This window comes from Argopecten irradians, chromosome 3 (assembly GCF_041381155.1).
Source record: "Argopecten irradians isolate NY chromosome 3, Ai_NY, whole genome shotgun sequence".
NCBI classification, from domain to species: domain Eukaryota; kingdom Metazoa; phylum Mollusca; class Bivalvia; order Pectinida; family Pectinidae; genus Argopecten; species Argopecten irradians.
In genome coordinates this window covers 17,820,570-17,836,726 of record NC_091136.1, presented here as the reverse complement: position 1 = coordinate 17,836,726, position 16,157 = coordinate 17,820,570, and the positions used below count along the sequence as shown (strand labels likewise).

Here is a 16,157-nt window from a genome sequence, read left to right as displayed (position 1 = left end):
CATATTTATTTCTTATTACATTATTTTAACACATTAAGAATAAGAATACATCCCTCCTCCCACCCCCACCCCCACCCCCACCCCAAAAAAAAAAAAAAAAAAAAAAAAAAACGACAACAAAAACCAAACAAGCCAACAAAAAGAGGCAGGTGTTTAGTTCACTCCAGTGTGCATTATACTGTACATGTATGTTCAACATCGGAAAATTAGTCCTTTACCTCAAGGTGATCCTCTTTCGCCCAATGTATTGTCAGGTATTGTCCGAAGGTCAGAAGTATTTCCTTTTTCTTACACTGTCAAAACCTTACAGTTTAAATAATATCAGTTGTTTATAACACATTCAACACTAATAAACCCCGATTAAAATTGTCTGATAGGATTTACTGGTTCATAATTAAGCGGATGATGATAACAAGCCGTCTTTGATAATTACGTGCCATACACATACCTGCTTTTCTTAATAGTTAAGCGAGGCAAAAATAAACATTAGTACATATGAAAAGATAAAAGCTATAATCTAACTATTAAACGCACTGATATGGGATGAGATCATCTATATACGACAGATAATATATCGTACTGATTCACCGTTATCTCTCCTATTGGTCCTTCCAAAGTCCGAATACATCACCGACTGATGATAATGTCCTGTCGAGCTACCCTGTTTACGGATGACGTCACACTCTGAGACGTGTATGGAATAAACCCTTTCGAGGCCGTGGATAACACGTGTGTAAGTACCCCTTTTAGTGTTTTTAGTTCCGTAATTAATTAGTATAGTTAATTGGTATAGTTATGTGTCCTGTCATTCTTTAAGGTTAGAAGAAAACCGATGTACCCGGAGACCTATACCGCCTATTGATAAATTTCGAGAAATGTTTGATTATATATATACGACAGATGATCGGGAAAGAAGTAGAGAATTGTACCTCTCTCTGCTGGAGAAATTTCAAATCTATTTTTTGTTAATAGTGATAGGGTATTTCATATCATATATATGTACATGTTCCAAGATATAAGTTATCTCATAGATGAATATCCAGACATTTTCATATTAACTATCATTATATCAGGGACATGACCAGTGACTCTTCGCTACACTTTTTTTCTATGAAGTTTGAGTGGTCACATTGAAATATGAAGTTAGACAGTTATTTGTTGACGGGAAATTGGTTATTTCTGATATTCGCCGTTCTGGAAAATTCGTCATTCGAAATAATGAATAGCGGTCTTTTAAAGATACCTGCTTGTTGTTTCTTCTAAGGCTGGAATTTAAAGTCCAGTAAACCCAGTTTGCTTGTACTGACCGAAGGTTTTTGTCCGCGTTCTGCGGCTTTCGTTCTTTATCATAACTTAACTGGCATTTTTCTTCATTTTTTTTAAATTTCGTACCAACTACAGGTACACGTTTGTAATCTTGTTTTATATTTACTAAAACATGACGAATCCTTGTTTGATAACAATATTTTTATCAAGCACGCCGTTATCTGTAAATACACAACCGGCATCTTCATTGTTCGCTGTAACCTTGAAAATATTTTTGTAACCATTTTTTATTATATAGTGAAAAATTCAATATTTATGTATTTTCATGTTCTCATGACTGTTGATTTGTATTCGGGTTACAACTTGTCACTTCCAGGTTACTTTAAACTTATTACTAAAGGGTTTGATCATGCCTTATTTTTGCTCTTTATAGATTTCCTTTTTATTTCTCTTCAGAGTTTTTTTTTTATAAATGGATATGTAATCGAACGTCATGTGTTCTTGTATTATTCTTGTAGCACGTATGGAACAATGATGTGCTGTATATTTAAAATTTAATTTTCTTTCTTGAACTTTGATGTTACTGTGTGGATTTGTACTGGGATGTTCCATCCCTGAAACAGTGTATAGAAAAAGAGTTAATTTATAATTTTTCACATAAAACAGCAATGGCGTTACATCAAATTAGCCACTTTTGAAATAACCTCTTTTGTTTTTATTTTCAGATATGTAGCAATATTTATGCCTTATTATATTTTTTTTGATTTTTTTTAATAAAATGTAGCGAAGAAATAATATACAAAGTAACAAGGTTTTATTAAAATAATCAATATGTACTTTGTTTCATTTTCAGATTCATAATAATATGGCAAAGACACCATTATTCTCTTGTGCTTTGTGTTTGCTCGTTTCCTTGACGACTGCGGTTGGTCCTCCAGGATGTAAGCGTCAGAGTATAGACATATTTAATTGTACTTCCGGTAATTTAACGTCATTTCCTACCGAATCAGAAATTCCAGATGACGTACAAAATTTAGATTTATCAAGGAATGAACTTGTCCACATTCCATATATAAATATATCAAGTCCCAAATCACTGGTGAGGCTGAATCTTTCCCGAAATCATATAACAACAATCAGTCAAAATGCGTTTAAGAACCTGACGAGTTTGGAGACACTCGATCTCTCATTCAACCTTCTCCAGGGATCCGCTCTCATAGTCAAGCAATATCGTCTGGTCCTAAGTGAGTTCCACAGTCTCCGCGTTCTAATCTTAAAAGGAAATCCACTGGGAATGGTAGAGTATATGACCTTCCAGGCGTTCGGATATCACCGGCTGGAGGAATTGGATTTGTCTTATTGTGCTATATCTACCTTAAACCACCTCGCATTAGATAACCTGATGAGACTTCGTGTCCTTGACCTTAGCCATAACAACCTAATGACCTTTGACACTGCTGCGTTCTCAGGGGTCACGCATCTTCGTAGCCTCGATCTGAGTTACAACAAGTTGACGGAGATTGACGACATGCACCTTACTTTGACGTCATCTCTGCAATTCGTTAATTTAGACAACAACCTGATCACGACCATCTCTGACAACGCCTTTTCAGGGATCACTGGGCTTGAACGTTTGGGACTGAAAAACAACCGCCTTCGCCGAATCACACAGCTTTCTTTCCCAACAGACATGAGAAGTGCGCCGGAACTTGATCACAATCCCTGGGCATGTGATTGCCATATGAAGTGGATTACATTGCCGGATTCCTCACTTCGGGATCTTAATGCTTCTATAATGTAAGTTCTTTTGTCTCTTCCATAACTGATGTATGATGCATCATTATTAATGATTTTCTATTGTATGGATCAGGGATATCATATCCTTTAGGTGAGTTTCAAAATTTTCAGGATACTCATATTAGGCCCAAAAATGTCTGTTTAGGGTTACATTGGCAAAAAAAAAAAAAAAAAAAAAAAAAAAAAAAAAATAGGGTCGGGAAGTCGGGAGGATTTTTTAGTGTCTTTCACGCTAAAATAATGGCCGGAACCGGAGTCTAAGATCGAAATCCCGACTTTGGCCTTACAAAATTTTGACTACTAAATGTTGTATCTACATTCATTTCAATAGGTATTGGGTAACTGATGTTGGATAAAATGATATCCATATTTTGGACTATCGAAAATGATGAGTTACATAATTTGTTTGGAAATCGATATAAAAGTAAATGAAGACTGGAATAAAGGTAACAAAGTAGTAACAAAAACGTTACAGCCGTTACTAATTTACGTTATAATAGAAATGTGAAAAGGAGTTGTGACAGGTCTTTTAACCGCTCAGTTCCCTTGTATATATATATATATATATATCACTAACGATTTATGTATATATATTACAGATGCACCTATCCTTCAAGGCTCAGAGGGATGGAGATTTTTGACGTAGATCCTGCAGACCTAGCTTGTCCCATGTCAATGTTAAGCATTCTGGTAACCCTGATTGTTACTCTTGGGGTCATTATCATTTTTGGAGGATCATTCATGCTACTTTACCACAAACGTGCACATTTGACTTGCTATCAGAGGTCAGGGGTGAAAGGTAAATACGTGGCTGTGTATTCACATGATAAAGACGACGCCGCCGTTACCTTGGAGATGGAACAGACATTTAACAAATCAGATTTGGAGCAACAAGCAGACTCGGAAGTGTATGCATAAATTTGTTGGCTGTTTTTGTAACAACATCATATACTGTACTGTGGTAACATTTTTTATTGTTAGAGAGTTAATTTATTTCCCATTTACTGTAAACAAACTAAAGTCCGTGTGTAATTGATTACATTTCACGTATTTCTCAAGAGGTTAGACCCCGCGAAAATTTATAGTCGCAAAAACGTTCTGAGTGCATTAGAACCGTCGTTAGCTAAGTAACGAAATTAATTAGATTGAAAATGGCGTTAGACACGAAAACGCGAAATGCACAGATAATACCGAAAGTATATGTAATGAATCAGGACAAATATTTATTGAATATAACATATTCAGCATGTGTCGTTAAATTCAATATTTGTTTTTGCATTGATAATAATTCCTTTTTAATAAATACGGTTTTATAAGGTTGTTCGAAACGTTTAGGATAATGACCAAACTAGATAGATCATTTTCATATATATAATTTAAAAGTATTAGGCGATGTAAAGAAATGTATTAGATTTGACAGAAAGAAATAAATGTTTGATAACATCAGAGCAGAAATGGAAACAACAAACTGTCTTTAGAAATATAGATTGGAAAAAAAATCAAGAATACCTTTTCAAATTACCAAAATTGCATCAGTACACTAGTTTCAGTATTGACTAAAACAGCGTATTAATTACCTAAAGACTATAACTATTTCTGAAAATAACATCTGTAATACAGACATTCAAACAATAGAATATTTTTGTATTGTCAAAAATCGTTTCAAATATGACAGGAAAAATAAACTAATAATATTGTGAAGACTAAAAAAATGTTCGATATCGTTCAATTTTATTATTCTTTATATGAAGTCATACATATTTTTCTACGGAGGAAAAACATAGAATGAACATAAGTTTGAGTGATTTTTTGTATAAACAAAAAGGGTATTGAAAAATCAACTGTCAATTAAAAAATAATGTATGGAGAAAGTGGAACAAATATGGATGAATTGGACAGATATGTTTAATTTGTTATTGTAATGCGCCAATCAACTGTATATATGATATGGATGGAATATATATTTTAGTCTTTTTTGTGTCTATAGTTTTGTGTGTGTGTTTGAGTGCTTTTTTGTGCTAGTTTCTGTTCGTTTACACAAATATTTTATTCTATCTTCTACAAACATTGAATCAAATACAATAAATATCCCTTTTTAATGCTACGACTAGCTCCAAGCTTCAATTGTTACAATTCCGAATAAACAATAGCATGCAAACTACTAAGACATTTCTATTAGTAATTGGTAAATCAAACAACAATCTATGTACATTTTGTAAAACATATCTAGAAACAATCACTCACATATTTTGGGACTGTGAAAATGTATCAAATTTGATTGAATAATTAAGAATTTCTATAATTACATGTACTAATAATTTAGGTCTTAGATTTAAAAAACATTTTTTTTTTTGGAAAACAAGATAGAACACATACTAATTTCCATATTGAAAATTTGATAATGCTCCTAGTAAAACAATACATTTACAACTGTAAATGTCTTGGAAAAGAACTCAATTTAAACAGTCTAAAAAATCATATCAAATTTGAACTTAAAGCTCACAAGATTATAATATCCAATAGGAATTTAAGGCGTAAATCACAAACACTTGCAGAATTACAAAATTATTTAAATATATAAACAGTAACATTTTAAAAATTCCTGAAAGATCTGTGACCTAAGTTTACTCCCCTCCTCCCCCTTTGTTCTGTTTTATCTTTGGTGTATTATTTGTTTTTTTTATCAAGAGTTGTCTCCCGTAGTTTACTTTGTCACTACATTTGTAAGAAGGGAAACAAAACTCTTGATAGATCTTTTATGTGAGTGGTAATGTATGTAATATGAAATAATCCCTCAACTGTAACTTCTATTATGTTTGTCTTTCATGTATCTTCTGTACATGTTGTGTTGTGTATATTTTTTGAAAAAAAAATGAATAAAAAATAAATTTTGAAAAAAATACAAAAAATCTGAAAACATTATGCTAACATTTCAATGATTTTCTAAAATAGTGTTTTTAAAGAGTTACGTCCCTTTAATTGTAATTGGCATCTTTATGTAAAAATTATAATCCTTCAATAGCATTCTAATAATTGTAAAGTAATTACATTTATGTACATTGTAAGTCGTAATCATTTTTTGTTTGGTGAGCAAGAGCCCTCCTGTGTGAGGACAATATATTATTTATAGGAGTTCACTCCAAGGCACCCAAACCCTGGCGGCCCCTATCATAAAACAGATTACATAGGTATTTGTTGATATACCATAAATATATATACACATTATTTTCCAGATGTGGGGGATAAGATATTTGTACTGTTCAAAAACAAGATATTTTTTTTATAGAACAATTTTGTTACCATTCTCTATTTATTACAACAAAATGGTCCTAAAACAATCTCAATAGACTATACTTTGATTTTGACATTTCAGTTGAATAATAGCATGTTGGTTTGGACGAGTTGACCCCACATTATAGTTTCACAAGTTCGCATCATGAACAGGTTTACATCTGGTAAAAATGTGAAGAGATTTAATTAATGTGAAAATTATGGACTAGTTGATTCCATATAAAGTCCTAGATACATGTATTTGAGTTCACGTCATTGGCGATTCCGTTTAAGCACTAGTTTCAATGTACAAATTCATTCCTGCAATTCATACTTCAAGTTACATTGGTAGATGTTATATTTTGCCGTCACGTTTTCTCACCAGTATTTGTTTTGTTAGAGATCAATAAAAACAGATAACACAACCAACTGCTTTCCGTATTCAAATTTGGACACTGTGTACAAAAAGCAGTTTGTACATGTGACAATACATTATATCAGGGTTATCACTGATTTCAAAGTGACGTCACACAGCGTCCATTTTCAAAACCGTTTTTCAATCGGGATTATGACAAAGGGTGCAGATAATTGTTCAGAAACAGTGACGAATCGCTAGCAATAGTTTCACTTTAATTTCTAGAAATATTTATTGTATAATATACAAAGACGAAAGTTGTGTATATAAATTTGTATCATCATGTTACAAAATCAGAATAAGTGTTTTGTTTTTAGGTAAAAATGCACCATTTTTTTATTATCAATACCATACCTTGGAGAAATACAATAATCGCAATGCATCAATTATAGTTTCTAGATGAATAAGAAGAGAATATATCTGCATGAAGTTTAAAATTTAATAAAAAATCTTTCTGCGCAGATATTACGGTTTTGTAAGAATACAGAATGATACATTTTCGTAATTTGGTTACATGTGTCTGCACATCTGTAAATTACATGACAAGATTACATTTCTACAGGAAAGAAGAAAATATTTAAGTGATATTGTAAGCAATATCTAGTAAGTACTTTCTGAATATATATAGTAAGTTATTTCCGTCAATATGACAAAATAGTTAATTTGTTTCTGGTTAATACATTGTGAGATGTTTTCTTAAAATATAAGATTAATCTTGTTTGGGTAACAATGGTATTAAAGACGACTATACAATATTTCTCCTTTATGGGATAATATTTTCTGCCTAACTGTGTTATTTTCGAAAACAACAAAAAAAAAACCAACATTTTTTTTCTATGGAGATATGAATTAGACTCATTTAAAACAAACATATAAATAACTTAACTTTGATTTAAATTTTGTGGAATAGAAAGGATGTTAGAGTTAGCCATAAGAACAGTTGATCAGATATTCTTTTGTGAGGTATCACTTGATTTCACTATGAAGTTTCAGAGGTCATTATGGTGCGTATCGTGATACCGGGGTTCGGTTAGCTTGTTCATGTCGTCAGGATACAAGTTTTCCCGCCCGTCCGCGTATTGGCATCCCCATGGAACCAAATTCAGGTCCGGAATGTCGCTGCATTTTCGGATGGTCCCTCTACAAAACAGACGGTTGTGGTAAAGCGTTATTAGTAAATGTGTTTCACCCATCCACAAATAACATACTTCATCAGTTAAAATTAGGTTTACAAACTTGGCACCTTTATCACCTTTGAGAAATCAAAAAATATTAAAGCAATCATTCGCGTCCGAAGCGCTTAATTACATAATTAATGAAACAATGATATTGCATGTGCCATAAGCAAAATTAATGTATCTGTTTTATTGAAAGGTGTTCAATGCGTCAGCCAAAATGATCTGAAATAATTGCTTTTGATTTCCGGCGGAATGTATGATAGCTATACTAGGAAAGATAACTTTTTATCATTACATCTTTATAATATCTGTAAACACTGCATTTTCCAACTTCACACTTTCAAGCCGTCATATTATCATTTTTAGTAACAATATTTTCAACTGACAATGAACTTTAATTTTGTCCGTATATTTTTACGCAACACGTCGAATGCTTGCTGCTTTTTAACTAATGTCACTTTTTACCCAAGACACGTATGTGACCCATTAAACGTAAACAAACAAACGAACAAACCAACGTACATGAAATGATTTAATACTTACATTGAAGCTGCTTTGAACACATCTTTCTGTATATGCTCAATACCAGTATTTTCACAAATGATCTTCGCCAGGGTCCATTCCTTTATCGCCTCTATTTGATCTAAAGAAAGGGAATGGAAATTAATGTCATAACATATATATGTCTGCCTTGTTATCATCAGTTTATTGGAAAATCACTAATGCCAGAAAACACACTCGTATCAGTGCACTCTAGATTTTTTAAATATAAGATGATGGACAGATGAGGTTGTACATCTATATTAACTACTTTACTACCTACTGAGTATATTAGGAAAGATATCGAGTAGCACACTCCGCACGGTCATATCATAATGTCTACAGTGAACGCGCACACCAATTTTTGCATGGATTTCGTGGCCAAAAATGGCCCAAACCCCAAATATTCCTTACCAATACCAAAAAAATATAATTTGACACTGAAGGGGATAAGAAACAAAAGGAAAGTTTATTGAGACCTACCCTCTGTTAGTAGGGAAGACTTATCATGCATTTTCCTCCTTTCAAACCAGAAACTGTCACCGTGCTTCAAGTGTTTGAACTGTAAACCGATTATACAGGAGAAAGTGGGCCCTAACAATCCACCCGGTATTGGAATTTCTGTCATAGCTCCAGCGAACAAATCTATATCACCTACATTGCCACTGAAAGTAGAGATTATAAGACTCTTTCATATGTGGATATGAAGGATAGGGATATTCTACCCGAGGGTCACAAAATGTAGTAAAACCCGAGGCTTGCCGAGGGTTTTGCAACATTTTGTGATCCCGAGGGTAGAATATCCCTATCCTTCATATCCACTTATGAAAGAGTATTTTTCTTTCATACCACGACGTTTTACTGCAATTTTACAACTATAATATCCCGCCATTTTGAAATAAATTCGAAGAAATCCACGACTGGAAGTCAATTTCCATACATGAAAAATTACGTGATACTTTCAACAGAAATTCCGTTGCTTGCATCTTTTATAGTAAAACCAGTCAATTTTGTGAAAAAAATGTTAAAATTTTACCGAGGAAATAGAGATTTTGTTGACGCCGTGACGTCACGAGGCTTTATTGCATGGGTAGCCATGCAATACAGCCTTAGGCGACATGAGTGTATTGCCCTAGACCAGCCAGTATTACACGTGTAGGTATGAAAGAAATTGTTATAAATCATCAACAATAAAACATCACACAAAATTAAATCATCTTAATTTTCACACGATGACATTTTAAATTAGTGCAAAATTGATACGTAAGAGGTTGGCGTAATATTACATTTACTATAAAATATTTTAATGGCAGTTTCATTTATAGAGTTGCAGTAGTTGGACTAAGTTCGGAGTTTTTGCATTCACAACAACCATTGGCAACATCATAGGCGTAAATTAAAATCTGAAGGTCCGTAAGGATTTCTACATAATTAAAAATAATTACTTTTACAAGGATTGATCCGCTTAAACGAAAAAAATGTCATATACAGTTTGGGAAATCATAATTTAGCGTTTAAACTTTATTTAATAGACTTTAAATAAAAAAAATAATAAAAAATGATAAATATATCCATACATGTTTTCAATATGTAAAGCGTTGTTAGTAACATTGGTTCATTCATTATTGTTGTTAATGGTTGTCGATTGTTATTACGTTGATGGTTTGTTATTATTTCATCACTTTGACATTTCATTAATTTCATATTAATGACGTACTTTCATTACCTTTTTACTTTGATCAATAGAAAAACAAACTTACTATGTGTATACAAATCGATCGATATTGTCTTGCGTATGCGTTTTATGTAGTTCGTGAAAGTTTGTAATCAGATAATCATCAATATTGCAGAATTTCCTCCAGAAGACGTAGGGTCTCAGCCCATGATCTCTTCCTCTCTGGATATTCAACGACGCCAAGTCATCTCCGAACTCACCAGGGGGCTCGAAAAGACGATCTTGTATGTCGTGGACGAAATGTCTGAAGCACCCCCAAAATGAAAAGAAAAAAAAACTAAAAAAAACCCACCCAAATAACAAGCAAATTCGTGTTTTTTGTTCAAATTTTGTTGAAACATGAAAAATAAACTGAAGTCTTATTCGGAAGTAAGACATTTAACTTTGTTACCAAGTTTGAAGACAATTGTTAATATTTATTACAGTTATTGTACGGAAGTGGCAGAAAATGACTATTTTTTTTATTAAATCAAAGGGCCATAACTCCGCTAAATAAGGTCCGTTGAAAGTTGCGATCGAACTTGGCCGAGCCCTTAAGGCATTTAACCTTGTCATGAGGTGTTACAGACAGACGGACAGACAGACAGACGGACAAACCTAAATTAATATCCCCCCTTTCGGAGAAAGCGGGGGATAAAAAACAATATAATAGCAACATGAAGTAGTGTAAAATGTTGTGAACGAAACGATAGAATAGACAACAAAGAACAAATTTGCCTTTAAATTTGGACTTGAACTAAGAGTCGTAATTTTTATATTCGTAGGTTAATTATGAAATTGCAAAGCTGTAATCTGACTGTGTTATAGATCTTTGTCGAAGTCGGATAAATAAGAAAACAACTCTAATATACAAAATAACCAGTCATAAAAAGCATTGATATCTGAACAAAGGTATATGTCATCATATATTTGTAATTTAGAATCGTTTTTATAATAAGTGACTAATATAGTACAAGCAACAGGTTACAATTTTAATTTTGGCTGCAACGCATTTTTTGTTGCTTAAATCATTTTGTCTATCAAGACATAGATCGAAAAATAAAACAAATATTTTGACGTTATAAAAACACAAAATGGCGTCATCTTGTGTTGATGTCTATTATAATTAATATTTGTAGACAGTGTATATCAATTTCAAGCAAACAAATGGTATCAAGGTAAAGTTATATGAACCAGAAACATATAATGATATTTAATCTATTTTATATATATTTTATATATAGAAAGTTTTATCATTACGCAATAGAAAACTATTCGGTTTTGTTTGTAAATTTATTTTCTTCGACTTGTATCTCTGTTTAATTTAAGAAATTAAATGTAACGATTGAAAGCGATTTCGATTTGGTCTATAAATGTGTACCCCGAAAACGGAATTTCAATGTGTTTCATGTTTCAGAGTGCAGTTCGGTTTTCAGTCTATATACCGATAAATCAAATATTGATCGTGTCTAATCTTAAAGCACATATGAAGTTGTATTTATTTAAGATTTTTAACGGGGATGTATGTTTGTAAGATGAGTTAATGGCATATTTTCTTACCCGTCTAGCTTCATGGCGCGATCGGATACTAGCCACCTTGCAAACTTCCCAAATTTCCGTCCATCTCCAGCTTGCAGAAAGGAAGGTCTTAACGACAATACGAAATATTAGGAAATTGTTAAAATATATCTTTATTTAATCACATATATTTCAAGATTTACATATATTATAAAGGAAATATGGTCATCATAATTAATTTCTAAAATCTGCACTATTAATGATGTTGATGATAAAAGACGATGGGAAATGAAAATGAAAATAATTCTAGGCGATGCTAAGGACTACAATTTTGAACAAAAAAAAACATTTAAAAATAGCCTTGACGAGACGTAGCAAAACGGACATAAAATAAAAGTATACGCCTTCCCATTTAATGGCCGAGGAATAACTAAAAATGTTCGATAAACTGTTCCATGGAATGTGTATCTGATAGAGATACATTGTAAGAGCCATCAGTGAATACTTACCTGAAGAAGGTTTTTATCAGTTCTACTCTCTCAAAATCCTGGTCCTTGTAGGCAAGGATTGTGTTGTCCTCGTTATGGTTAAATCCTTGTAGTTGGGGGATTAGAGAATGCCCCATCCGCCACGCTGCAGCTCCGAAACTATTGAATATGGAGGGGTTTAAGTAAGGGTTGTAGACGTTGTGACTGTCGTGATGGACCCGGAGGTTATATTCGTCCATGATCTTCAGTCCGAGTATTTTTGGCAGGAAATCCTTGTAGGTGATCTGCTGTACAATGGCTATGATGATTTTTCTTGTTTCCTGGAATATGTATTCGTCTTCCTCATCCTCCGATGTGTAGTAAGGGTTTTGTGAACGCCAACAGTACTTTAACCTGTCAGCTATACGGTTGTGTTCCCTTAGCATTAGAGTATGCAGGAAGAGTAGGTTTGGTACTTCATCTGATCGTTCATCACCTGGCAGGACAAAATATTATCAAACAGGAACGACACACAGCATTATGTACATTTTGTACAATGACAGAAAACCGGCATGGCTTGCGGTGTCACACTACTAAGGAATCATTTTCACTGGTTTCATTTAACTCCTTATATTTTGCAGTATAGTAATTTCCTACTTAGTTTGTAGACAGGCAATATGTTCATGAATTATCTGTTTAGATTCCATATTTGCCGAGGCGAAGTATAACTTCAATCTAAAAGTACTGTTAGGTTGGCATTAAGTCAAGTAAGGCTACCGGATGTATACATTCGTTATATTGTGTTTCACAGGGTTTCAAATATATTGTGTTTCAGGGTTTCAAATATAAGCATTTAGAATGTTCCGATTGGATTAAACTTGATCACATGACATTGTATAGATAGAGATAAAGTTATATTGCTGCTAATTTCACTGTAGTGATATGTAACTTAAACATTTGATATTAAAACATTGACATGTAACTTGATGATTTAGCTCACCAAAAGCATATGTCGGCCTATAAGAGAGCCGAAATCTAGGGATCATATTTTCCTTGTTTTGAATAAAGCGCCTTAAATCACCGCCATGATCAGTGACTTCGGGTTTTGCCGGATTCCTACTCGTATCACGTGACTAACGTTCGACACGACCTGCACGTGGTGAGCCAGGTAACTAGCGTAAGCGCACATGTGTTTGTTTACGTTTTCCTTCTGGCTAATATGAGCAAATCATGCTGGTATATGTCCATAGAATGAGTATTTGAAACATCCAGTTTACACATTGCCGTATAATATTGTGTGTATCAAATATTGTAATGTGCGAGCATTATTTTCCTTGTAGATCCAGTCTGCTGAGTTTTGTTTATGAAAAATTGTTGATATTTTCTCTTGGTTTCACAGCTCTCGTTTTACTTCGAGATTGTTGCGACGATGTTCGAAAGAGTTCGGAATGATTCGGCATCTTTCGAGTCTATTTTTCACGTCTACACGTTAAAAAGATTTTTTACTTTTATAATTAAAAATACTTCCACTGCTGCAACTTAATAAAAAGTGGTAAAATTCGAAAGTTTAAAACTCAGACAGACGGAGAAAATATGTATAACACTGTCTTCACTATGACAAAAAAGCGAAAGTTATAGACCACACAACTTTAATCAGAGAGTAATAGAAATAAGTTAGATATGTCAGCGGCATTGGAAGCAGAGAGTAAAATAACCCCTAAGGGAAAAAACCCACGGAAATAACCCATTGATAGCTCTGCACGTGACCGGAAGTTGACGTCGTCTGGAAAGTCAACCAACAATGGCAACGCAGTTGTTTATTTTTTGCAGCCTGGCGAATTTAGCAACGTTGTTTGGAAATATATTCTTGCATTCTTGATGTACAGTTTACAAATTGATGGACTTGTTTTAATTTTGTTCGTTGTAATAAAATAATTGTGTCCATAAGTGTCAGAATACACCTAGGATAGTCACCTAGGAAAGAGATATTTTCTCGAGGGCGAACGGGGCCATACTTGTATACATAACTAATGATATTACCTGTTTACTGAAATATGAAATCCAAACGGGTAGTTATAGGCCATATTACCTACCTATTATGATAATAAATGATGAAATGATCCTCTAAATGTTCGCGTTCACAAAACATCAATAATGTTATATAGGTTTAATTTATCTGTTTAATAAATGAAGAATACATTTACCTGCGTCTGTACAGAAGAAAAGATCTTTTGGATTCGGTAGGTTACAGGCATCGTCCGAGTTTGCCTTAGGAAAATTATTCCCATGTGTCAACAAAAGATCTGGTACATAAACATAAAATAAAACGTATATTTGCTATCGCTGGTCAAAACATTGTGGCATATTTTGGCAATCGAATTAGTTTTATTTGAGTCCTTTAATCATGCCTATATATGTGAAATCTCGTTTTGCAAGCTTAAATTGACAAATATTGAATCGGGATGTTTAGTTCAGATGGAAAGTAAGAAATCATCGAATGTATGTACCAATGTACAAAAATAAAACATCTGGAAAAGTGTTTAGATAAACACAGAACTTTTAGTGAGTACCGAAATAGCGTTATCATTCCATGTGCTAGGGCACCGGCATCAACTTATCATGACCGCAACCGGGATTTAGTAATTAATGGCTATAAGATTTTGTAGAAGAAACAACAAAATGCAGATCTAGAAATAGACCGGATCTTTCTTGATTTGGTAGATCAAAACGGAATAAACAGACTTCATTTGCCAAAGTGAACCCGAACATAGCGCAGCGAGATTACAAAATTTTATTATGTCAAGGTCATGTGTCTTACTCACGTGATTTGCCGTATCTAGCCCGGAGACTCCTTTGCTTGTAGAGGGTCGAGCCATAGACATTAGAGGCATCTACAAATGACGTCACTTGATTCAACTGCTCCCTCCAACCTAAAAACAATATTATGAAAATTAGACTCAATCCTGACTGTAAATACCATCAAGGGACAAAAAATGTCTTTATATGCAAGGGTTCTTCCTACACAGGTCAGAATGGATTAAAAGGGGCCATTTGTTACACTGCGAAATCTGTCGTGTTGAGCAGGTGGTCTTCATAAATGTTTGTCGAGTAGGGAGGTTTAGACCGAATATACGTACCCGGCCAACTTTACCTTTCGGCCGGGTACGAATTGGTCCCTATGTGTCGTAGTGGAGCACTGCCTCCGAAAATCACTCGGACACAGTTTTCTATACTCTTTTGTAGGTTTCCAATTATTTTATGCGTATACATGCATTTACATATTTTTTTGTCCAAAACAAACATAACTACCATTCTTAATATCTACCGCTCCGCTTACAAGACGTCAAATTCACAATTTGTGGAGTTGCCGTATAAATTCCCTTCAGAAAGACCTTCATATATATTATGTAAAAAAAAATAATGCCTCGATGAGAATATGATATTTTATATAGTTAAGTTTTATTCCCAAGTAGGTAAGCGATATCAAACAAGTATGATAAAATGCAAAGAAACGTTTTATGATGGTTTGCATAGTCATTACTTTGCTTCATTAGCAGTAATAGGCACCAATTGTAGCTCTAAAGACGACAACGTTTTCTGTCTAAAAGTCTTTTGAGCTACAATGTTGCAGCTAAGGGAGGTTTTACTGTAAATCCGTTTTGCAAAAAAATCCTTTTTACGGCTTTATTATTTGGAAAGTAGCTTCCTGGTATGTTTTCAAGATCAAAATTAATATTACCTACATATATGATGGTGCGCACAAATGGATGTCAAAACATGACTAACAGAACGTATGTTTGCATAGATACATTTCTATAAATAAGTTTAATTTGGTAAAAATAATTCACCATTGCCTTTCTTTGCCTTCTTATTATGTCACAACTAACAAACATATGTAAATGTAGGTCATTACGACTTGTGTCATTGATATTATTTAAATAAAGAATAAAAATGAAGGGACAAAGTTGAAAATCTTCATCGATTTTTTCTGC

At 33.5% G+C, this 16,157-nt stretch overlaps 2 protein-coding genes across 2 annotated transcripts; one reads left to right on the top strand and one right to left on the bottom strand.

Annotated features, from left to right (window-relative positions):
• Window positions 1-569: 569 nt before the first annotated feature.
• LOC138317702 (chondroadherin-like) lies at window positions 570-6,758 on the top strand. The gene is made up of 3 exons (XM_069259548.1): window positions 570-733; window positions 2,120-3,063; window positions 3,663-6,758. Exons 2-3 carry the CDS (start codon window positions 2,132-2,134, stop codon window positions 3,979-3,981), a joined length of 1,251 nt encoding a protein of 416 aa, XP_069115649.1. The 5' UTR covers window positions 570-733; window positions 2,120-2,131; the 3' UTR covers window positions 3,982-6,758.
• Window positions 6,759-6,761: 3 nt separating this feature from the next.
• LOC138319514 (peroxidase-like protein 3) lies at window positions 6,762-13,625 on the bottom strand. Its single transcript, XM_069262666.1, has 5 exons — window positions 13,577-13,625; window positions 12,208-12,661; window positions 11,741-11,810; window positions 8,470-9,154; window positions 6,762-7,888 (listed from the first exon to the last, which is right to left on the bottom strand). The coding sequence occupies exons 1-4, from the start codon at window positions 13,623-13,625 to the stop codon at window positions 8,936-8,938; spliced, it is 792 nt and encodes a 263-aa protein (XP_069118767.1). The 3' UTR covers window positions 6,762-7,888; window positions 8,470-8,935.
• Between the last annotated feature and the right edge of the window lie 2,532 nt (window positions 13,626-16,157).

Coding starts and splice junctions, on each gene's coding strand:
- LOC138317702 (XM_069259548.1), top strand. CDS start 2,132: ATGGCAAAGACACCATTATTCTCTTGTGCTTTGTGTTTGCTCGTTTCC. Junction 3,064..3,662: donor GATCTTAATGCTTCTATAAT/GTAAGTTCTTTT, acceptor TATATATTACAG/ATGCACCTATCCTTCAAGGC.
- LOC138319514 (XM_069262666.1), bottom strand. CDS start 13,625: ATGCCGAATCATTCCGAACTCTTTCGAACATCGTCGCAACAATCTCGA. Junction 12,662..13,576: donor ATCGTCGCAACAATCTCGAA/GTAAAACGAGAG, acceptor TTGTCCTGCCAG/GTGATGAACGATCAGATGAA. Junction 9,155..11,740: donor CGCGCCATGAAGCTAGACGG/GTAAGAAAATAT, acceptor CACATATGAAAG/AGTCTTATAATCTCTACTTT.